Source organism: Ranitomeya imitator, chromosome 10 (genome assembly GCF_032444005.1).
Source record: "Ranitomeya imitator isolate aRanImi1 chromosome 10, aRanImi1.pri, whole genome shotgun sequence".
Classification (NCBI taxonomy): Eukaryota; Metazoa; Chordata; class Amphibia; order Anura; family Dendrobatidae; genus Ranitomeya; species Ranitomeya imitator.
The window spans coordinates 121617900-121643713 of NC_091291.1; the positions used below are offsets into that span (position 1 = coordinate 121617900).

General features: G+C 39.2%; 1 protein-coding gene across 1 annotated transcript in view; it reads left to right on the forward strand.

The window, feature by feature from the left end:
* LOC138651050 (nicotinamide N-methyltransferase-like) overlaps positions 1 to 16194 on the forward strand; it is a 28608-nt gene extending 12414 nt beyond the window's left edge. Inside the window, exons 3-4 of the mRNA XM_069740991.1 lie at positions 13120 to 13327; positions 14593 to 16194. Coding sequence (XP_069597092.1) covers positions 13120 to 13327; positions 14593 to 15013 — 629 coding nt within the window. The 3' untranslated portion in view covers positions 15014 to 16194. The remainder of the gene's footprint in view (positions 1 to 13119; positions 13328 to 14592) is intronic.
* Positions 16195 to 25814: the final 9620 nt, after the last annotated feature.

Below are 25814 nucleotides of genomic sequence, written 5' to 3' on the forward strand. Positions count from 1 at the left end.
GATCATACAAGTATTTCTCCAGCCTGGGTTTGTCTGACCACAGTGTTTACAAGTCCATCTGTCTTGTCTGGGTCTCTGGTTATACAAAAGTATGACCGTAGCAGTAATGTGTTGGTCATAGTCGGACTTTTGAGCATCAAAACATTCATAATACACCTTACTTCCGTCCTGCTGCACTCTCTCAGATGCCATTTATTCACTTGCTATTTTCTTCCCTTGTCTGTGCCTCTTTGTACATCCAAACATCCACACACTGGCATTTTTGCCTTTTTCAATATTGGTCTCACATCTTTCACTGCTTCCTTTTTCAATCTGTACTACGGTTCTGGATCCCATTGGGGGCCCTGACTGCACACAGAACAAGTTGCCCATGGCTTCAACTTATTCGCTCAGACAACTCACCTCTAAAAATGCCCTTTTTTAGTGTGCCTTGCCTTAACCAGGCGGCCACACGTGACAAGTCAGAGCGAGTGTCAAGATTTAGCGGGAAAGGTTACATCCACCTATTACCCGATAGACCTAAAGGATTTAGCGGGGAAGGTTACAACCACCTACCACCCGGTAGATCAGCTGGCTAGCACAGCTCCATGGAACGGCAAGGTTACGTCCACCTATGTGCCGTAAGCTGACTGTAGCAGGAAGACTCTCTCCTACTACATCAGCCATGCAGTTGGCTACCTCCTCTGTTGATCCTCAATTTGCTATATATACATATCAATTACTCAACTTGAAGCAGGTGAATCTTTTACCGATCTTTCAATCACTTACAAATTTCCTCTAAAATAGGCACAGTCCTTTCACTTTCATTGTCCAACTTCAACTTACGATATTTCTTTCTACTTCAATACATACAGTACTATTGCTTTAAACTCAAATCTTACAGCGCGTACTTCACCAAGGACAGAACATTCAGAGCACAATATTCTTCAGTGCAGCTCTATGCCCCCCCCCCCTTCCTCTGGCCCGCAGCACAAAGAGGAGAAATTACAAGCAATTCGCGCAGGGGTTCGCCCCTCCCATCAGGTATAAACACAGATAAGAGCTTGGTGTCTTAAGGTACCGTCACATTTAGCGACGCTGCAGCGATATAGACAACGATGCCGATCGCTGCAGCATCGCTGTTTAGGTCAATGTGTGGTCGCTGGAGAGCTGTCACACAGACAGCTCTCCAGCGACCAACGATGCCGAAGTCCCCGGGTAACCAGGGTAAACATCGGGTTACTAAGCGCAGGGCCGCGCTTAGTAACCCGATGTTTACCCTGGTTGCCATTGTAAAAGTTAAAAAAAACAAACAGTACATACTTACATTCCGGTGTCTGTCCCCCAGCGTCAGCTTCCCTGCACTGTGTCAGCGCTGGCCGGCCGTAAAGCAGAGCGGTGACGTCACCGCTGTGCTCTGCTTTACGGCTGGCCGGCGCTGACACAGTGCAGGGAAGCTGATGCCGGGGGACAGACACCGGAATGTAAGTATCTACTGTTTGTTTTTTTAACTTTTACAATGGTAGCCAGGGTAAACATCGGGTTACTAAGCACGGCCCTGCGCTTAGTAACCCGATGTTTACCCTGGTTACCAATGAAGACATTGCTGGATCGGCATCACACACGCCGATTCAGCGATGTCAGCGGGTGATCAGCGACCAAAAAAAAGGTCCTGATCATTCCCAGCGACCAACGATCTCCGAGCAGGGGCCTGATCGTTGGTCGCTGTCACGCATAACGATTTCGTTAACGATTTCGTTGCTACGTCACAAAAAGCAACGATATCGTTAACGAAATCGTTATGTGTGAAGGTACCTTTACACACACAGAAACAGAATGCAGCAGTTTTCAGACTTAATCTCTACAAAACATTCATCCTCTCGGAATTAAAAACAGTTTCTCTATACAGGCAGATCACTGCACAACTTGAATAAGCTGATTCCGACCGCGTCTGGCCAGAACACATATAGAAACCTATCCAATATCAAACCATATATAACACGGGTTTCACTGAATCTCAGATGTAAATTAAATGTACATTAAAAATATCCACAACTCATTCATCCTGGACAATTAACAACAGTTAGATAAGTAATGATACTTATGTGATCACTCATACATACATGCTCATTCAGGGATTGTTGTTTCTTTTCCTTTCACTTTTCAGTTGATTTTTACAAGAAGAAAATCCCTTATCTCAATCACTCCACCTAATTCAGCTCAAACTGCGCTGAATAATGTCTTCTGTCACATACAGAGGACCACACCTAACGGGACCCCTAATCAATCAGGGATTTATGTTTATTCCTTATACTCATTTACTCACCTGTCATCTCATTCAGAGTTTCTCATAGACATACATACATACAAGGTTCACACAGCCTGCCTATTTTGCACTTTGGAATTAACACAACTCTATATAACAAAAACTGCAGCAGTGTCTACTGATACTCTGAAAACACTTTAAGGCCAAACAACAAAAACCACGGCCTTATACCAAATACAGCTTCATATAATGTGCTGCCAATCCAAAATGACCAAAATAACAACACTGCACAGAGTCTATCCCAGCTCTGTATTACACACACACACTAAACAAATACACAACCAATTAGGATATTGACAAATAATACAGATAACAATTATCACCATTATTACTCTATTATTCAAATCTCATACGGACATAAACAGACAAAACACAAAACTCACTGGTGATGTGGATTCTTTGAACCGTGTTCGCAGCCCTTTACCCAGAGGTATGGAGAGATTCAGAAGAGAGATTGCAGGTGCAAAACAGATTGTAAGAATAAATTTCTCACCTTGCTGCAGCTGGTGTTTTGCATGTCCAATCTCCCAGAAAGCTCCCACATACGGATTCCGAATAGACTGGTCACACGGCCCCAGTCGGGCGCCAAAACTGTCGTAGTTGTTTTCGTTCTGACCCAAATGTCAGCTGACAGATCACCAGTGAGACCAAATTGTGGAATTACACCCATCATTTTACAAGCGCGCTTGGAGACAAAGGACACCTCACACATATTTCTGTGAGCAAGTCACTTTTATCTGAAGCAAGAAGCAATATTTTATACCATTTACAATAAATGTGACTCTTAATGCAATTTCATGTAGCCCCCACCATCACCCAGGGTCATACTGACCTTTATTCTCTCACGTACCAAATAACATGTTGTGACTGAATATTGAGAACATACATGATAAGAAGTGTAGTCTCCTTGAAGCGGAGACACTAAGACTACTGCATCAACAGATTCTAGTAATTCTAGCAATTAAAGGCAAAAGGCACTTAAAGGCAAACTATTAACCCTTCTATATCAATAGCAACATAGTGTCTTCTCCCACTCCTATATTCATTATCAGGTACTGAGCATCCTCTGCCACCTCACAATCCATTACAAGTCCCTGACAGCGTCTTCTCCCACCTTTCAGTTCATTATGAAGGGTCCTGTGCACCTTGTCGCCTCCTCTCCCACTTCCCAATAAATTTTAGGCTCCCAATACCATCACAATGAATTGTGAGATGGGGGGATGGACACTATCAGAGGCTTAGCACCTTCCTCCACCACCCAATTCATTTTACATCCATATCTAATGTCCTCCTCCCCTGTTCGTAAATCCATTCAAGGTTCCCCTTCCTCCCATTCCAGTCCCCTGCACCAGTCATTGTGTTCTCCCCCTGCATCCCATCATTGTCCTCTCCCCACATCCATCATTACTCTATCTCACACTCCCATCATTGCCCTCTCCCCCACTCCAATCATTGCTCTCCCCATCACCTTATCAATGTCCTCTCCACCACCCCCATCATTGCTCTCCCCATTACCTCTACCATTGCCCTCCTCACCACCTCCATCATTACCCTCACCACCACCTCAATCATTGTTCTCCCCCTCCACCCCATCATTGTCCTCTCCACTACTTCCATCATTGCCTTCACCCCACTAACCCCATCATTGCCCTTTCCACCACCTCTATCATTGCTTTCTCCCCACCACCCCTACAATTGACCTCTCCACCACCTCTATTATTGCCTTCTCCCCACCATTGCCCTTTCCATCACCTCTATCATTGCTTTCTCCCCCACTACCCCCATCTTTGCCCTTTCTCCATCATTAACCTCTCCATCGTTTCCATCATTGTCTTTTCCACCACCACGCCATCGTTGCCCTTTCCACCTCCTCCATTATTGCCTTGTCCCCCACCACCCCATCATTGCCATTTCCACCACCTCTCAATCAGCTCCAATCATTGCCTTCTCCCCCACCATCCTCATCATTGCCCTTTCCGTGACATCCTTCATTGCCTTCTCCCCCACCACCCTCATCATTGCCCTTTCCACCACCTCTATCATTGCTTTCTCCCCGACTACCCCATCATTGCCCTATCCATCATCTCCATTATTGCCCTCTCCATTGCTTCCATCAATGTCTTCTCCCCCACCACCCCATCATTGCCCTTTCCACCTCCTCCTTCATTGCCTTCTCCCCACAACCCCCATCATTGCCCTTTCCAACACCTCTATCATTGCTTTCTCCCCCACCACCCCCATCATCGCCCTCTCCACTACCTACACACACCACTCACCTCTCCTCACGTCACACAAACACACACAAGCACAGCACCACTCACCTCTCTGCACATTCCCCGCAGCACTGTTGTCGCCAGCAGCTTTCTCTCTGACACAAAAGCGTGCTGAATGTTGACATCATCCAGCCGCACTGCTGTGTCAGACAGGAAGCACGGGCAGAATGTGGAGGACGGATCTCTGCAGCTCCGCTCCGCTTACTAATATGTGTAATAAGTGTGTACATGACATTGCTATGTGTAATAAGTGCACATTACATTATGTGTAATAATTGTACATTACTGTGTGTAATAAGTGTACATTACATTACTATTATGTGTAATAAGTGTACATTACATCACTACTATGTGTAATAAGTGTACATTACATTACTACTATGTGTAACACGTGTACATTACATTACTACTATGTATACTAAGTGTACATTACATTACCACTATGTGTAATAAGTGCATATTACATTACTACTATGTATACTAAGTGTACATTACATTACCACTATGTGTAATAAGTGTACGTTACATTACTTATATGTGTAATAAGTGCACATTACAATACTATGTGCAATAATTGTACATTACATTACTACTATGTGTAATAATTGTACATTACATTACTGCTATGTGTATTAAGTATAGAAACAGGAACACATAGGCTACTTGCACAGTGAAAAAGTCGGTATAAAAATGTTCACACACCACCAAGAAACTTGAAGACACAAAAGAGCATAGTAGAACCAAAAACACTCAGTTTAAAAAAATCACAGTAATCCGCAAGTGCTAGTAAAAAGATGTAAAAAACAGGGTATTTGGTTGATACGTTTTTTGCAAAAAATGTATACTAAGCTGCTCCACCAAACGTCAAGGTATACCCATATCAGAGCAGTCCTAACTAACTGATGTATGCAATCCCTGTGTGATGTATTTAAAAACCTGATCATCTGTATATTACCTGTGTGAACAGGGTTCAGAGAGGAAAAATCCATGTGGACATGCTGAGTGGAACAGCTTTTGTGCAGATAGCCACAATAAGTGTACATTACATTACTACTATGTGTAATAAGTGTACATTACATTACTACTATGTGTAACACGTGTACATTACATTACTACTATGTGTAATAATTGTACATTACATTACTACTATGTGTAATAAGTGTACATTACGTTACTACTATGTGTAATAAGTGTACATTACATTACTATTATGTGTAACACGTGTACATTACATTACTACTATGTGTAATAAGTGTACATTACATTACTATTATGTGTAACACGTGTACATTACATTACTACTATGTGTAATAAGTGTACATTACATTACTATTATGTGTAACACGTGTACATTACATTACTATTATGTGTAATAAGTGTACATTACATTACTACTATGTGTAACACGTGTACATTACATTACTACTATGTGTAATAAGTGTACATTACGTTACTACTATGTGTAATAAGTGTACATTACATTACTAATATGTGTAACACGTGTACATTACATTACTACTATGTGTAATAAGTGTACATTACATTACTATTATGTGTAATAAGTGTAGATTACATTACTATTATGTGTAACACGTGTACATTACATTACTACTATGTGTAATAAGTGTACATTACATTACTATTATGTGTAACACGTGTACATTACATTACTATTATGTGTAATAAGTGTAGATTACATTACTATTATGTGTAACACGTGTACATTACATTACTATTATGTGTAATAAGTGTATATTACATTACTACTATGTGTAACACGTGTACATTACATTACTACTATGTGTAATAAGTGTACATTACGTTACTACTATGTGTAATAAGTGTACATTACATTACTAATATGTGTAACACGTGTACATTACATTACTACTATGTGTAATAAGTGTACATTACATTACTATTATGTGTAATAAGTGTAGATTACATTACTATTATGTGTAACACGTGTACATTACATTACTACTATGTGTAATAAGTGTACATTACATTACTATTATGTGTAACATGTGTACATTACATTACTATTATGTGTAATAAGTGTAGATTACATTACTATTATGTGTAACACGTGTACATTACATTACTACTATGTGTAATAAGTGTACATTACATTAATACTATGTGTAATAAGTGTACATTACGTTACTACTATGTGTAATAAGTGTACATTACATTACTACTATGTGTAATAAGTGTACATTACATTACTATTATGTGTAACACGTGTACATTACATTACTATTATGTGTAATAAGTGTACACTACATTACTACTATGTGTAACACGTGTACATTACATTACTACTATGTGTAATAAGTGTACATTACATTAATACTATGTGTAATAAGTGTACATTACATTACTACTATGTGTAACACGTGTACATTACATTACTACTATGTGTAATAAGTGTACATTACATTACAACTATGTGTAATAAGTGTATATTACATTACTACTATGTGTAATAAGTGTACATTACATTACTATTAGGTGTAATAATGTACATTACATTACTACTATGTGTAATAAGTGTACATCACATTACTACTATGTGTAACATGTGTACATTACATTACTATTATGTGTAACACGTGTACATTACATTACTACTATGTGTAATAAGTGTACATTACATTATTACTATGTGTAATAAGTGTACATTACATTACTACTATGTGTAATAAGTGTACACTACATTACTACTATGTGTAATAAGTGTATATTACATTACTATTATGTGTAATAAGTGTATATTACATTACTACTATGTGTAATAAGTGTACATTACATTACTATTATGTGTAATAAGTGTATATTACATTACTACTATGTGTAATAAGTGTACATTACATTACTATTATGTGTAATAATGTACATTACATTACTACTATGTGTAATAAGTGTACATTACATTACTACTATGTGTAATAAGTGTACATTACATTACTATTATGTGTAACACGTGTACATTACATTACTACTATGTGTAATAAGTGTACATTACATTATTACTATGTGTAATAAGTGTACATTACATTACTACTATGTGTAATAAGTGTACACTACATTACTACTATGTGTAATAAGTGTATATTACATTACTATTATGTGTAATAAGTGTATATTACATTACTACTATGTGTAATAAGTGTACATTACATTACTATTATGTGTAATAAGTGTATATTACATTACTACTATGTGTAATAAGTGTACATTACATTACTATTATGTGTAATAATGTACATTACATTACTACTATGTGTAATAAGTGTACATTACATTACTACTATGTGTAATAAGTGTACATTACATTACTATTATGTGTAATAAGTGTACATTACATTACTACTATGTGTAATAAGTGTACATTACATTACTACTATGTGTAATAAGTGTACACTACATTACTACTATGTGTAATAAGTGTATATTACATTACTACTATGTGTAATAAGTGTACATTACATTACTATTATGTGTAATAATGTACATTACATTACTACTATGTGTAATAAGTGTACATTACATTACTACTATGTGTAATAAGTGTACATTACATTACTATTATGTGTAATAAGTGTACATTACATTACTATTATGTGTAATAAGTGTACATTACGTTACTACTATGTGTAACACGTGTACATTACATTACTACTATGTGTAATAAGTGTACATAACATTACTACTATGTGTAACACGTGTACATTACATTACTACTATGTGTAATAAGTGTACATTACATTACTACTATGTGTAACACGTGTACATTACATTACTACTATGTGTAACACGTGTACATTACATTACATATATGTGTAATAAGTGTACATTACATTACTACTATGTGTAATAAGTGTACATTACATTACTACTATGTGTAATAAGTGTACATTACATTACTACTATGTGTGCTAGTTGCACATTACATTACTACTACAACTACTAAGGGTGCATTATTTTACTATTATTTTTTTTAAGTGTACAGTATATCACTACTATGTGTAATAAGTGTACATTACATTACTATTATGTGTAATAAGTGTACATTACATTACTATTATGTGTAATAAGTGTACATTACATTACTATTATGTGTAATAAGTGTACATTACATTACTATTATGTGTAATAAGTGTACATTACATTACTATTATGTGTAATAAGTGTACATTACATCACTACTATGTGTAATAAGTGTACATTACATTACTACTATGTGTAACACGTGTACATTACATTACTACTATGTATACTAAGTGTACATTACATTACTACTATGTGTAATAAGTGCATATTACATTACTACTATGTATACTAAGTGTACATTACATTACCACTATGTGTAATAAGTGTACGTTACATTACTTATATGTGTAATAAGTGCACATTACAATACTATGTGCAATAATTGTACATTACATTACTACTATGTGTAATAATTGTACATTACATTACTGCTATGTGTATTAAGTATAGAAACAGGAACACATAGGCTACTTGCACAGTGAAAAAGTCGGTATAAAAATGTTCACACACCACCAAGAAACTTGAAGACACAAAAGAGCATAGTAGAACCAAAAACACTCAGTTTAAAAAAATCACAGTAATCCGCAAGTGCTAGTAAAAAGATGTAAAAAACAGGGTATTTGGTTGATACGTTTTTTGCAAAAAATGTATACTAAGCTGCTCCACCAAACGTCAAGGTATACCCATATCAGAGCAGTCCTAACTAACTGATGTATGCAATCCCTGTCTGATGTATTTAAAAACCTGATCATCTGTATATTACCTGTGTGAACAGGGTTCAGAGAGGAAAAATCCATGTGGACATGCTGAGTGGAACAGCTTTTGTGCAGATAGCCACAATAAGTGTACATTACATTACTACTATGTGTAATAAGTGTACATTACATTACTACTATGTGTAACACGTGTACATTACATTACTACTATGTGTAATAATTGTACATTACATTACTACTATGTGTAATAAGTGTACATTACGTTACTACTATGTGTAATAAGTGTACATTACATTACTATTATGTGTAACACGTGTACATTACATTACTACTATGTGTAATAAGTGTACATTACATTACTATTATGTGTAATAAGTGTAGATTACATTACTATTATGTGTAACACGTGTACATTACATTACTACTATGTGTAATAAGTGTACATTACATTACTATTATGTGTAACACGTGTACATTACATTACTATTATGTGTAATAAGTGTACATTACATTACTACTATGTGTAACACGTGTACATTACATTACTACTATGTGTAATAAGTGTACATTACATTAATACTATGTGTAATAAGTGTACATTACGTTACTACTATGTGTAATAAGTGTACATTACATTACTATTATGTGTAACACGTGTACATTACATTACTATTATGTGTAATAAGTGTACATTACATTACTACTATGTGTAATAAGTGTACATTACATTACTACTATGTGTAATAAGTGTACATTACATTAATACTATGTGTAATAAGTGTACAATACATTACTACTATGTGTAACACGTGTACATTACATTACTACTATGTGTAATAAGTGTACATTACATTACTACTATGTGTAATAAGTGTATATTACATTACTACTATGTGTAATAAGTGTACATTACATTACTATTAGGTGTAATAATGTACATTACATTACTACTATGTGTAATAAGTGTACATCACATTACTACTATGTGTAACACGTGTACATTACAATACTATTATGTGTAATAAGTGTACATTACATTACTACTATGTGTAATAAGTGTACATTACATTACTATTATGTGTAACACGTGTACATTACATTACTACTATGTGTAATAAGTGTACATTACATTACTACTATGTGTAATAAGTGTACATTACATTACTACTATGTGTAATAAGTGTACACTACATTACTACTATGTGTAATAAGTGTATATTACATTACTATTATGTGTAATAATGTACATTACATTACTACTATGTGTAATAAGTGTACATTACATTACTACTATGTGTAATAAGTGTACATTACATTACCATTATGTGTAATAAGTGTACATTACATTACTACTATGTGTAATAAGTGTACATTACATTACTACTATCTGTAATAAGTGTACACTACATTACTACTATGTGTAATAAGTGTATATTACATTACTACTATGTGTAATAAGTGTACATTACATTACTATTATGTGTAATAATGTACATTACATTACTACTATGTGTAACACGTGTACATTACATTACTACTATGTGTAATAAGTGTACATAACATTACTACTATGTGTAACACGTGTACATTACATTACTACTATGTGTAATAAGTGTACATTACATTACTACTATGTGTAACACGTGTACATTACATTACTACTATGTGTAACACGTGTACATTACATTACTACTATGTGTAATAAGTGTACATTACATTACTACTATGTGTAATAAGTGTACATTACATTACTATTATGTGTAATAAGTGTACATTACATTACTATTATGTGTAATAAGTGTACATTACGTTACTACTATGTGTAACACGTGTACATTACATTACTACTATGTGTAATAAGTGTACATAACATTACTACTATGTGTAACACGTGTACATTACATTACTACTATGTGTAATAAGTGTACATTACATTACTACTATGTGTAACACGTGTACATTACATTACTATTATGTGTAATAAGTGTACACTACATTACTACTATGTGTAACACGTGTACATTACATTACTACTATGTGTAATAAGTGTACATTACATTACTACTATGTGTAATAAGTGTACATTACATTACTACTATGTGTAATAAGTGTACATTACATTACTACTATGTGTAATAAGTGTACATTACATTACTATTATGTGTAATAAGTGTACATTACATTACTATTATGTGTAATAAGTGTACATTACATTACTACTATGTGTAACACGTGTACATTACATTACTACTATGTGTAATAAGTGTACATTACATTACTACTATGTGTAATAAGTGTACATTACTATTATGTGTAATAAGTGTACATTACATTACTACTATGTGTAACACATGTACATTACATTTCTACTATGTGTAATAAGTGTACATTACATTACTATTATGTGTAATAAGTGTACATAACATTACTACTATGTGTAACACGTGTACATTACATTACTACTATGTGTAATAAGTGTACATTACATTACTACTATGTGTAACACGTGTACATTACATTTCTACTATGTGTAATAAGTGTACATTACATTACTACTATGTGTAACACGTGTACATTACATTACTACTATGTGTAATAAGTGTACATTACATTACTATTATGTGTAATAAGTGTACATTACATTACTACTATGTGTAACACGTGTACATTACATTTCTACTATGTGTAATAAGTGTACATTACATTACTACTATGTGTAACACGTGTACATTACATTACTACTATGTGTAATAAGTGTATATTACATTACTACTATGTGTAATAAGTGTACATTACATTACTACTATGTGTAACACGTGTACATTACATTACTACTATGTGTAACACGTGTACATTACATTACTACTATGTGTAATAAGTGTACATTACATTACTACTATGTGTGCTAGTTGCACATTACATTACTACTACAAGTACTAAGGGTGCATTATTTTACTATTATTTTTTTTAAGTGTACAGTATATCACTACTATTTGTATCACTATACCATATATTCTGCGCCCGTAGGCTTCAGCAGCTGATGGACACTCAGTGTATAAACCCTTGTTATTACTCCTTTTACTATAATTGTTTGGCTACAAACATTCCCAACTGAGAAGCCCTAAGAGAAGGACAGTGGTTGGGGCTCAGGTGAAGGAAGAAACCTTTACCATATCTAATATACCTACATGTGACTTTACTATAGGATCCTCGGCTCCACCGCTGGAAGGATAAAGGCAATGGAGGCTATAATAATGGGGTTAGGGTCCCGTGTAGGATTAGCCCCTTCACAGTGGTCACAGAACAATTCGAGATGGGGGTAATAGAGGAAGAATTCTGATATGACCGATTACTAATTATCAAGCATTATATCAATGAGGGAAATGTTATATATTATTTGTATTCAGCTCAGTCTTTGAGCAGGACACCAAGGTTTTGATGAAATTTATGTTTTTTTATACTAAATGTTCTACAGTTTCTTACAATGCATTTGCATAATTTTTAGATTTCGCCTGGCACACAAAGTTTCAGTGACTCCTTACTACAGACACGTGCCGCCCTCCATTGCAGCCAGATCTTCATTCATGACTTCTGGGACCCAGTCCTCAAGAAAGATGGGGGTTCCAGGAGGATGGGGGACTTTGATCTTTTCGATACATATGGCATTTCCTCTTGATAGATGCCCCATTATTTATTAAATGTTTACTTGATCATTTGCAGTGATTTAATTTGCAACTCCGTAAATGAGATCTTCATTTTTTCCCATCAGGTCGCGCTAAAGGACAAAGTCTCATCGAGATTGGTGCCGGTCCCTGTATATGTTACTCCATTTCTGCATGTGAAATCTTTGAAAAGATCTATCTGACTGATTATTTCCAAGGGAACCTAGACGAAACCAAGAAATGGCTAAATAGTGAAAAGGATGCTTTTGATTGGTCTCCTTATATCCGATTTGTATGTGACCTTGAGAATAACGGGTAAGTAATGCACAATGGTAAAGCGGCAAAAGAAAAGCCCGTTTCGCCCTGTATGTTCTGCTGAGAGGTAGAGATATCCCAATTATAATGGAGTCCAAACATATCCCTGGATGCATCTTCTTCTAACCGTGGTACAATGCCTTCATAACCACGGAACATTATATAGACTTAGATATGTGGAGAAAAGTATTAGGACGCCTCCATATTATACCTTCTGCTTTCATTCCATCCCTATCTAAATCCATAGACTCTGATGACCTTCTTGACAGGAGGCCGGGATTACAATCTCCATTATAGGTTGGGGCGGAGGTCCTGGCTCTGTGCTCATGTTTTACCCTCCATGTCTGTATGGACCTCGTGCATTGGGCACAATCATGGGGAACAGAAAAGGGCGAATCCCAAACAGTTCCCATAAAGCTGAAGATACAATTGTCTACAATGTCTTGTGGTGAAGCATTAAGATTTCTCTTGACTGACGTAAAGGGCAGAGGCCGCCCCCTGATAACAGCTCATAGCATTATCCTCCTCCACGACACTGTACAGGGGGCACGATGCAGTCAGGGGGTAACGTCCACCTGGAATTACCAAACCCAGACTCCTCCATCAGACGCAGATAGAGAAGTGCGATCATCCGTGGTGATGGTCGGCCATGAATCTCAGAGCGGGGGCGCAGTGTACCTGAGGAGGTCTGCAGTTATGGGGTTGAGAGGCCGGAAGTTATAAAACGGGGACTATGGGGCTGGATGTAAAACACTGGGAGACGATAGGGCCAGATAATATATACTGGGGCCAAGGATTTGGATGTTATATACTGTGTGGAGAAGAAATGAAACCAGATGTTATACATTGGGGCAATGGGGCTGGACAAATGGACAAGCGATCAGCGCTACAATCCTCTGACGATCAATTATTCCTTATTTATCAGATGATCGCCGGCCATGTTTACACAGGCAATGATGGGGAACAAGCACTACTATGAAGATTCTTTCCCATTTATTGGCCCATGTTTAAGCATCTTTTTCACTAAATTATTACAATTCCCCAGTAGGGACAAAACGGGACTAGGAGATCACATATTGACCAAGGTTATCAGATATCTGACAGCAGTTGATTTCCTGCTCCCCAATAATAGAAGCACCCAATTCCAGACAAAGCCCATGGACGATGAATGTGCATAAACTTGTATTGGTGAAGTCGGATAAGATAAATGGATACAATGGTTTATTCACCCAACTGCTAAAGTATTCTCCAACTTTCCATTCCAGGTCAACCCCGGAAGGAAAGGAAGACAAGATACGACGCAACGTCTCTCTGATGAAGTGTGATGTCACCTTGAGTAACCCATTGCAACCCAATTCCCTTCCACTGTCAGACTGCGTTTTAAGTATGAGCTGCCTTATATGCGCTTGCAAAACTTTAGTAGACTTTAAAATTGGCCTTAAGAACATTGTATCTCTGGTCAAACCAGGAGGACATCTGGTCATGACTGACTACTTAGGAGCGTCACATTACTTGGTTGGAGAGGAAAGGTTTACACTTTTGTCAATTGATGAAGACTTTGTCCGAGAAGCGGTGACTGAAAGCGGCTGCAAAATCGAAGAGTTTCAAATATTTCATGATATTACCATTCCAAAGGAGCTGTTCGAATGCAAAAGTGTATTCTGCCTGCTTGCCCAAAAAGTTTAGGGCCTCTGGAAGAACGGAGGCAGAAATTTGGTGTTCGATTTACCTTATGTATCTAGGAAGACACATTTATTAATTTAACAATTTATTCCCAACATTAAAAGTCCAGAGGATACAAAGTCCCGAGAATGGGGCTGCAAAATGCCCCATCGGATTGGTGGCGCAACTCATTGGTTGTCCTTGGGACTGTCGGAAACTTTTTTCCAGCAGTCCCAAAAATGATGAATAAAGAATTGGTGAAGACGTGCAGCCTCCCTTGAATTCTAGTTGGGCCATTTAGATTGGTGCAGGTCCCACCTGCCGAACACCCCTGAGATGTAAGTTATTCCTATCCTTTACGTTGGTGATACTTTTTTTTGTTGTTGGGAGCCACCCTTTACAGTTATGTTTATTGATCTACCAATGTAGCAAACTCCAATTTTTCAGCCCGTTGGGATTATATTGTAGACAGCAATCTCGATAGTGTCCCAACTGAAAAAGGAGTATCAACAAGTGGACCCCAAACGCTGCAAATTACATAAAGGAACAGACTCCTCGCTGCTGCTCTGGTCTCAGTGTACTGGCTGCAGCGTTGTCGTCACTTTGATGATGCACATCACCGCCGCAGCCAGTCACTGAACTTAGCTCCTGTGCCACGGTAGATGACACGAGCCACCGAGCTCAATGATTGGCTACAGCGGGGATGTGCACCGTCCATGTGATGTCACTAGAGATGAGCAGATCAGGAAAAATTTGAATTCACCCACTCGCGCGGATTCGATTCGCAGAGGAGTTATTTTCCGCCAGTTGACTGTCTATTACTATACTCTAGAGTCTCTGCAGACACCAGAGCATAATAAACATAAGATGTAAAACAATACTTATACTCACCTTACCGCTCCTGTGTCACCGCATCATCTTACCAGCGCACTCAATCCCCAACAACATGATATTCTTGGGGTCCATTTTCCTAAAACCCATTAAATCCATCAAGTATTGTAATACCAGGTGTAACCTCATGGTGCGATGTTTGGAGGAATAAATGTGCAAACTGACAAATTTCATAATGAATACTCTGCTGGCGGAAAGGTTTTAGGGCAATAATGGACATTTCTGCTGTGCTAATTATTGTACAATGTGGTCTTTTTCTCTGCCAGGTCCAAAACGAAAAAAAAAATAAATGGAACATCCAGATTTGTTGTTAATTTGAAGCAAATAAGTGTATATTATGTGTATGAATAGAAACTCGTCCCTATTGAGCTTTTTCATGCTACATTTGCTGGATGAGTCACATGAGGTCTCTCGGTACTTCTTATTGCCTAAGTGACCGAATCAAATTGTAAGTATAATGTATAACGCGGATGAGGATTGCAACGCAAAGCTCGGACTGGCCGCCGACTATCCCGACCAAAGTGTGAAAGCATTAGTGATGAGCGAAAGTCCTGGGATAAGGTGTTATCTGAGTATGCTTAGGTGCTGAGTATCTTCGGCGCGCTTGACTAATATGTTCAAGTCCCCATGGCTGCATTTCTCCCGGCTGTTTGACAGCTGAAACACATGCAGGAACTGCCTAACAAACAGGAAATCCCTGCATGTGTTGCAGCTGTTGAAGAACTGCGAGACATGCAGTCACGGGGACTCGAACATATTAATCATGCCAAAGATACTCAGCAAAGCATGCTCAGATAACACCCTATCCCAGCACTTTCGCTCATCACTAGACAGCGTGTATTTTTGTGCACAGTCACGGTCAGGTTGGAAGAGCCGACGGCTAGTCCGAGCATTGCGTTGCGATCCTCGTCCGAGTTATACAGCCGTATGACTTCTCCCTAAGGCTGGGGCTGCACCGCTGGGACTTTGGGTGAAACACAAGGTGCATGACCTGAACTGCACTGCAATGAAGCAACGGAAGATAGTGAACCTCGGCGATGCAGAGTCTTAGCCCTTGTGAAAGGGTGACTTGGCGAAGTGGCGCACAACACTAAAATTGCACGGTCACATATCAACATGGCATCTAATGATTTCCTAATGATACAAGAATGTTTGGTCAGTGCAAAGGACCGGAACGTGACATTCTTTCCAAAGACCATACAAAGCACCAGGAGCCATCCCGGCATCTACATAGGAAAGGGTTCTTTACAGTTAGAGCAGTCAGACTGTGGAATGCCCGACTATAAGATTTAGCAATATCGATACTCAGAATTATAAAAGGGCTGGACGCTTTTCTCATACCTTATGAGCTATAAATAATTTGCTGTGTTTTATTTATTTTGGGGTACAATTAAGGTCCTACTTATTCTTTTGTGAAATTCTGAAAGATTTTAGAATCTCCCGATGTGCTCGAGTTTTTTTTTTTTTCCAGGATTTTTTGGACCAAATCTTTTCCAAAATCCTCCTCCAAAAACTATTTCTATTGAGTCTACGGGAACCCCACTTTGCTGTTCATATGACAAGTTTATGCCACTTCTTTGAAGAAAACCTCTCCATATTAGAACATTGCAATGAACATTATAGGAAAAATGAAAACTTTTCCCAAAATTTAAGGAAAAGGGAAAAGTCCTCATAAAACTTTCCAACAAAGAACATTTCCTGAAGTTGTATTTGCTTGGTAAACAATGTTTTTAAAAGCCTAAAAAAAAAAAGACTTCACGTGAACACAACCATAAGGTTACTGTACACAATTCAAAGATTTCAAACCACTATAGATAATATGCACTAGTTTTATTTTGAGCATTCCTTTGCCACATAGTTTTGGCTGTAACTAAAGTTTTCAGCTTCACCACTTGATGTCAGTGTATTTCCACTATGAAATAACAAAAAACGTGCTCAGCGCTCGTATCCTCAGCCCCCACAAGATGTCGCTCACACCTTTTCTATTCTCCTGTGTTGTAATCAAGCGTTTGGGAATTTGGCGTATTTTTTTTTTTTTAATTTACGTGAATGAAATAATATAATTTTAAAAAGTTCACATACTTATGGCATAAAATGTCATTCATTTTTGTTATATAAATATTACACCAATTCTGCATTGTATATTTGGAAGATGGAAATAATTCACGATAAAGTTTTTCTTTTTACCACTCGTCTGCTGTACCTCTTGAAAATGAGCAAATTGGTTCAAATTTGCCTTGAGTCTCCCCAGATATTGGATAGTTGGGAAGTGGTAAAAAAAAAAACTTTTTCATTGGCCCGGACCTCAATTAACCCTGCTCCAATCTTTTTGTCTTCTCCTATCCGGTCACCAGTGCGATCTCTTAGATCATGACTGGAGCTAAACCAGAAGCGACGACGATGTCTATGAAGTGACCGCACAGGGGTCCGGAGAGAAGAAAATGAACAGACCAGGTGGGACAAGTGAAGGCCGGGTGATTATAATTAATTTTATATTGTTATTATGCCTGGAGAGATCTGACAACATAATCTGACACATATAAATTGCATCAAATTGATTTTAATATCGTCATATCCGCTTCTAAGTAGAGAAATGAAGAAGGAAAAGAACTGAATTGCTGACCTTGTAAATAATGCCGCCATTTCATTCGCTTAAATAATACTACCATGCATAACACCAATAATCTCACCAACACTAGTTATACATACATGCTAGCCACCTTAGGGAGAGACCCAAGTTGGGCTAAATGTAGCGGGACGAAAGAGACCGAAAAGCCCTCTACTTAAAGGAAATACATAGTGGATGCTTTCCTGAAACGGAAAGTACTTGCAAGCAGCATAATACAAAGAATAGCAGGTTTACCCAGAATCCTTTGCAGTAGGCAGAGCTATGCAAATCATCTCTTTCCACCCCTGTCTAATCCACAGCGCTTGGAACCGCCAAGCGTGCAATGCTGCGGATTAGTTTCTAAATTTAGAAACTAATCCGCAGCATTGCACGCTTGGCGGTTCCAAGCGCTGTGGATTAGACAGGGGTGGAAAGAGATGATTTGCATAGCTCTGCCTACTGCAAAGGATTCTGGGTAAACCTGCTATTCTTTGTATTATGCTGCTTGCAAGTACTTTCCGTTTCAGGAAAGCATCCACTATGTACAACACTAGTTATTTCACTAACACAAGAAAAATATCTATCTATCAGTATATATAGTACGCACTATATTATGGGTTACAGTAGCCAGGACAATACAGTACGTTATGACACTATCAGAACACAGAGATGAAACTAAATATAATATCCATGCAGCGTTCTATTATATACACTGTCCTTAATGTTCTTATTATCTCGCAGGTAAACGACTGTTAATGCCTTTATGTCTCATTTTAACGGACGCCACTCTGAGTACTAGGCCTGTCCCCAATGTAGTCTCTGTAAGCTCCGTTGATTGTTAAACTGGTCCTATCTGGGGTCACCGGTATTTCCCGCTAGGCCGAAAGTCATGTAAGTCAATGGGTATACAGTGTGCGTATCGCACTGGCCGTCTCCATTCCCTAAAGTATGGCCCCAACTCACACCCTGTACCGTTCATCTAAGCTGGAAGTTACGGCCGACAGGAAGTCCTCTGCTACAGCTGGATCATCTCCCCAGCCTGGTTCATATGGTCACAGTCTTCTACTTGCGCTGCTCACGCTCTTCTACTTGCACTCCTTATGCTCTTCTACTGGCACTCCTTATGCTCTTCTACTGGCACTGCTTATGCTGGTGTACTTACGCTGCTGACATTCTTCTACTGGCACTGCTTACACTTTTCTACTTGCGCTGCTTACACTCTTCTACTGGCATTGCTTACGCTCTACTGGCACTGCTTCTGCTCTTCTACTGGTGTAATCAGTGCCAGTAGAAGAGCGTAAGCAGCGCAATTAAAAGAGAGTAAGCAGCGCACGTAAATAAGATAAGTAGCGCACGAAAAAGAGCGTAAGCAGCACCCATAAAAGAGCATCAGCCGCGCAAGTATAAGAGCACCAGCAGCGCCAGTAGAAGAACATAAGCAGTGCTAGTAGAAGAGCATAAGCAGCGCTGGTACAAGAGCATAAGCAGCGCCAGTAGAAGAACGTAAGCTGCATCAGTAGAAGAGCGTCAGCAGCACCAGTAGAAGAGCGTAAGCAGCGCCAGTAGAAGAGTGTAAGCAACGCTAGTAGAAGAGCATAAGCAGTGTCAGTAGAAGAGAGTCAGTAGTGCCAGTAGAAGAGCATAAACAGTGCACGTAAAAGAGCGTAAGCAGGAACCCCAAGAGTGGAAGTGCATGTTCCCGGGGAAGAGACTGAAGACGACACCTAGTTATAAAAGACCAGGCCAGGTAAAGAATGGAAGAGTTGGTGCCAGAACCTGACCAAGCAGGTTGTGTGGCCACGAAGAGGCCTTACAGCCACGATCGCCACAGAAGACTCTGAGAGTGGTCAGATGCTGGAGAAGGCCTTAGCTGTGAGGAAGATCAATGCCCAGTGCCAGTAGAAGAGCGTAAACTGCGCCAGTAGAAGAGCGGAAGCAGTGCCAGTAGAAGAATGTAAACAGTGCCAGTAGAAGAGTGTAAGCAGCACCAGTAGAAGAGCATAAGCAGCACCAGTAGAAGAGCATAAGCAGTGCCAGAAGAACAGCGTCAGTAGCACCAGTAGAAGAGCATAAGTAGTGCCAGTAGAAGAGCATAAGCAGCGACACTATAAGAGCATAAGCAGTGCCAGTAGAAGAGTGTAAGCAGCGCCAGTAGAAGAGCGTAAGCAACGCAAGTGGAAGAGCTTAAGCAGTGCCAGTAGAAGAGCATCAGCAGCACCAGTAGAAGAGCATAAGCAGTGCACGTAAAAGAGCGTAAGCAGGAACCCAAAGAGTGGAAGTGCATGTTCCCGGGGAAGAGACTGAAGACGACACCTGTTCAAGTGACACCTGTGTTGCAATTACTAGTTACAAAAGACCAGGCTGGGAAATGAATGGAAGAGTTGGTGCCAGAACCTGACCAGGCAGGTTGTGTGGCCACGAAGAGGTCTTACAGCCACGATCGCTACAGAAGGCTCTGAGAGTGGGCAGATGCTGGAGAAGGCCTGAGCTGTGAGGAAGATCTATGACCAGTGCCAGTAGAATAGCATGAGCAGTGCCAGTCGAAGGGTGTAAGCAGTGCCAGCAGAAGAGTGTAAGCAGCACCAGTAGAAGAACGTAAGCAGCACCAGTAGAAGAGCGTAAGCAGTGCCAGTAGAAGAGCGTCAGGAGCACCAGTAGAAGAGCGTAAGCAGTGCAAGTAGACAAGTGTAAGCAGTGCCAGTAGAAGAGCATGAGCAGTGCCAGTAGAAGAGTGTAAGCAGTGCAAGTAGAAGAGCGTAAGCAACGTAAGTGGAAGAACTTAAGCAGCGCCAGTAGAAGACCATAAGCAGTGCCAGTAGAAGAGCGTAAGCAGCGCCAGTAGAAGAGCATCAGTAGCGCCAGTAGAAGAGCATCAGCAGCACCAGTAGAAGAGCGTCAGCAGCACCAGTAGAAGAGCGTCAGCAGCACCAGTAGAAGAGCATAAGCAGTGCACGTAAAAGAGCGCAAGCAGGAACCCAAAGAGGTCAGGCCAGGTAAAGAATGGAAGAGTTGGTGCCAGAACCTGGCCAGGCAGGTTGTGTGGCCACGAAGAGGTCTTACAGCCACGATCACTACAGAAGGCTCTGAGAGTGGTCAGATGCTAGAGAAGGCCTGAGCTGTGAGGAGGATCCATGCCCAGTGCCAGTAGAAGAGCGTAAACAGCGCCAGTAGAAGAGCGCAAGCAGTGCCAGTAGAAAAGTTAAAGCAGCGCCAGTAGAAGAGCTTAAGCAGCACCAGTAGAAAAGCATAAGCAGCACCAGTAGAAGAGCATAAGCAGTGCCAGTAGAAGAGCGTTAGCAGTGCCTGTAGAAGAGTGTCAGGAGCACCATTAGAAGAGCATAAGCAGTGCCAGCAGCAGGGCATAAGCAGTGCCAGTAGAATAGCATGAGCAGTGCCAGTAGAAAAGCGTAAGCAGTACAAATAGAAGAGCATGAGCAGCGCCAGTAGAAGAGCAATAAGCAGTGCAAGTAGAAGAGCATCAGGAGCACCAGTAGAAGACCATAAGCAGCGCCAGTATAAGAGCATAACAGTGCCAGTAGAAGAGTGTAAGCAGCACCAGTAGAAGAGCATGAACAGCGCCAGTAGAAGAGCATAAGCAGTGCCAGTAGAATACCATGAGCAGCGCCAGTAGAATAGTGTGAGCATCGCCATTAGAAGAGCATAAGCAGTGCCAGTAGAAGAGACTAAGCAGCGCCAGTATAGGAGCATGAGCAGTGCCAGTAGAAGAGTGTAAGCAGTGCCAGTAGAAGAGTATAAGCCGTGCCAGTAGAAGAGCTTAAGCAGCACTGCTTACACTCTTCTACTGGCACTGCTTACATTCTTCTACTGGCGCTGATTACGCTCTTCTACTGGCACTGCTTACACTCTTCTACTGGCGCTGCTTACGCTCTTCTACTTGCGCTGCTTACGCTCTTCTACTGGCACTGCTTATACTCTTCTAATGGTGCTGCTCATGGTATTCTACTGGTGCTGCTCATGCTACCAACTCTTCCTGCTACTATAATTTGTTTTTTACTTTCACTTTTGCCTTTGACCAGCAGATGGTGGTGTTCCCTTGCAGTTACTCAGCTAAGCATAAACTGTACTTGACTTCTCTCTTGTCCATCTCCTTACATTATATCTATTTTTTTAAAATAACATTGTAAATGAAAATTAGAAATCTTGAAATTCTCACAATAGCAACCAGGGCAATCTTAAACTCATACTGCCTGTCCTTATAGCTTTCAACAGTTTCATTGCCATCAGAGGGAGGATCGCAATGACTGATAACACCTTTATATACAGTAGATAACACAGGATCCACCATTCACAATAGGTGATGTCACAGCTCACCTCCTCCTCCTGTACAATAACTGATAACACCTCTATATACAGTAGATAACACAGGATCCACCATTCACACTAGGTGATGTCACAGCTCACCTCCCCCTCCTGTACAATGACTGATAACACCTCTATATACAGTAGATCACACAGGATCCACCATTCACACTAGATGATGTCACAGCTCACCTCCTCATCCTGTACAATGACTGATAACACCTCTATATACAGTAGATCACACAGGATCCACCATTCACAATAAGTGATGTCACAGCTCACCTCCTCCTGTACAATGACTGATAACACCTCTATATACAGTAAATAACACAGGATCCACCATTCACAATATGTGATGTCACAGCTCACCTCCTCCTCCTGTACAATGACTGATAACACCTCTATATACAGTAGATAACACAGGATCCACCATTCACAATAAGTGATGTCACAGCTCACCTCCTCCTCCTGTACAATGACTGATAACATCTCTATATACAGTAGATAACACAGGATCCACCATTCACAAAAGGTGATGTCACAGCTCACCTCCTCCTCCTGTACAATGACTGATAACACCTCTATATACAGTAGATAACACAGGATCCACCATTCACAATAAGTGATGTCACAGCTCACCTCCTCCTCCTGTACAATGACTGATAACACCTCCATATACAGTAGATAACACAGGATTCACCATTCACAATAGGTGATATCACAGCTCACCTCCTCCTGTACAATGACTGATAACACCTCTATATACAGTAGATAACACAGGATCCACCATTCACAATAGGTGATATCACAGCTCACCTCCTCCTCCTGTACAATGACTGATAACACCTCTATATACAGTATATAACACAGGATCCACCATTCACAATAGGTGATGTCACAGCTCACCTCCTCCTCCTGTACAATGACTGATAACACCTCTATATACAGTAGATAACACAGGATCCACCATTCACAATAGGTGATGTCACAGCTCACCTCCTCCTCCTGTACAATGACTGATAACACCTGTATATACAGTAGATAACACAGGATCCACCATTCACAATAGGTGATATCACAGCTCACCTCTCCTCCTGTACAATGACTGATAACACCTCTATATACAGTAGATAACACAGGATCCACCATTCACAGTAAGTGATGTCACAGCTCACCTCCTCCTCCCTTCGCAATGAACTTTTCACACTCTCATTACATGTTTTGTTACAAAATGTTTGGGCAAAGTCATTCAATTGCTGCTAATGTACATGTGAATTTCCTGAAATAACAGGAAGCTAGAGTCTAAAGAGCCCTAGTGGCCAATTTGAGTATTGCAAGATTTCTAATTTACTCATTTTAATACAGAATGTGATATGAAATTTGTAAATAAATACATTGCATGCAAAAACCTGATTTAATCAATAAATCTTTTTTTTATCAAAGCTTTGCTTTATCAAAATAACTAATTGCGCCTTATAAACAGTGTTAGGACAAAGGTGTCCGGCTGCACATCCCAGTATTTATCATACCATATTGTCATCTAATGGTAAACTGATTTTTGCTGCATCCATGGAATGAAGAGTCTATAATCGTTAAGTCATTTTTTGTAATATGTAGATATTTTGCTAGTAGTATTTTATCTTTGTACTAGATATATTAGCAACTTGCAAGGCTGTTGAATGTGAAAGAAATAGCTAGGTCTTTCTTGGAAATCTCTGTGACATTTGTATGTGTCGCTATAACTGTTGTCTTGCATCACTGCTGCTCTTACAGTAAAGAATCCTCACCTGTGATTATGGTGTAGCCATTTTGTCTCTAGACATAGAGTATACTCCCTAGTCATTGTTGCAAGCTGTCCCCATCAGTGTGAGAGAGATGGCTAGGTCTTTCCTCTAAGCTTCTGTAGCATTTTTTTGGAGCATATCAGTGGCCATCACTGTTGTCTTGCAGCACTGGGATCTTGAGCACAAATCCAGCCAAGGACACAATTGGAAAATGCTGCTCTTACAGTAAAGAATCCTCATCTGTGATGATGGTGAAACCATTCTTAACCTAGACATAGAGGATCCATGTCAATGTTGCAGGCTTAGCTGTATAAAAAGGAAAACATCACTGTACAGTCCAATTATAAATTATAATGTATGATGTTTGTAGATCACTCCTAAATCATCTTATTTTCCAAACTGAACTTCTTTTTGATAACTTGCCTTAAAGCAGCACTCCAGTGTTTTGTTTTCTTTCAGAGGTGGAGTGGAGCTTTAAACATAATCCCCCTGACCTGGTTCTTATACTCACCTTCTGGACCTTTACCTCTACCTGACGCCGCTCCAGTCCAGTGGCGCCTTCTTGCGTCAGTAGTCAAAAGTTGCGTGACAAGCTCTCAAAATCCAGAACGAGGCTCTCATAGACTTGTACTGAAAAGTGTATTAAGTAAATACCCTGCAGTAAATAAATAAACAAAAATAATATAGGGTACTTAGTTAACATAATTTTGATTTAAAAAAAAATGCAATAAAACATCCCACCACTTCACGGTGACCCTATTGGGACGGTCCTACTCCTAATACTAAAACCTTACCGTTTGTCAAGTGACATGCATGTGGATAAGGGGTGGGACGGACCGAGCCCACCATTTTTTTAATCAAAATTATGTTAACTAAGTACCCTATATTATTTTCGTTTATTTATTTACTGCAGGGCATTTACTTATTATGTTTCTGTCTTTGGTATTGTCTGTTCAGTGTCCAGTGTGAACGTGCGCTTGCATGCTGCATGCACATGACTTTGTATCCAAGTTCATTTCTTTAGGTTTTCTTTTCAGTCTGTTTGCACCAAGTGCATATAAAGGTGTGACCTGCCTTTTGTTTGAGCTGGACATTATATTGACGTGGTTCCCCATGCGCTTACAAGCACACCAGTTTGTATCCCAGTTCATTTCTTTAGGTATTTTTGTTGTATTGAAAAGTGACCTCCGACGCGCTCCAGCAGGTCACCTATCGCCGCAGA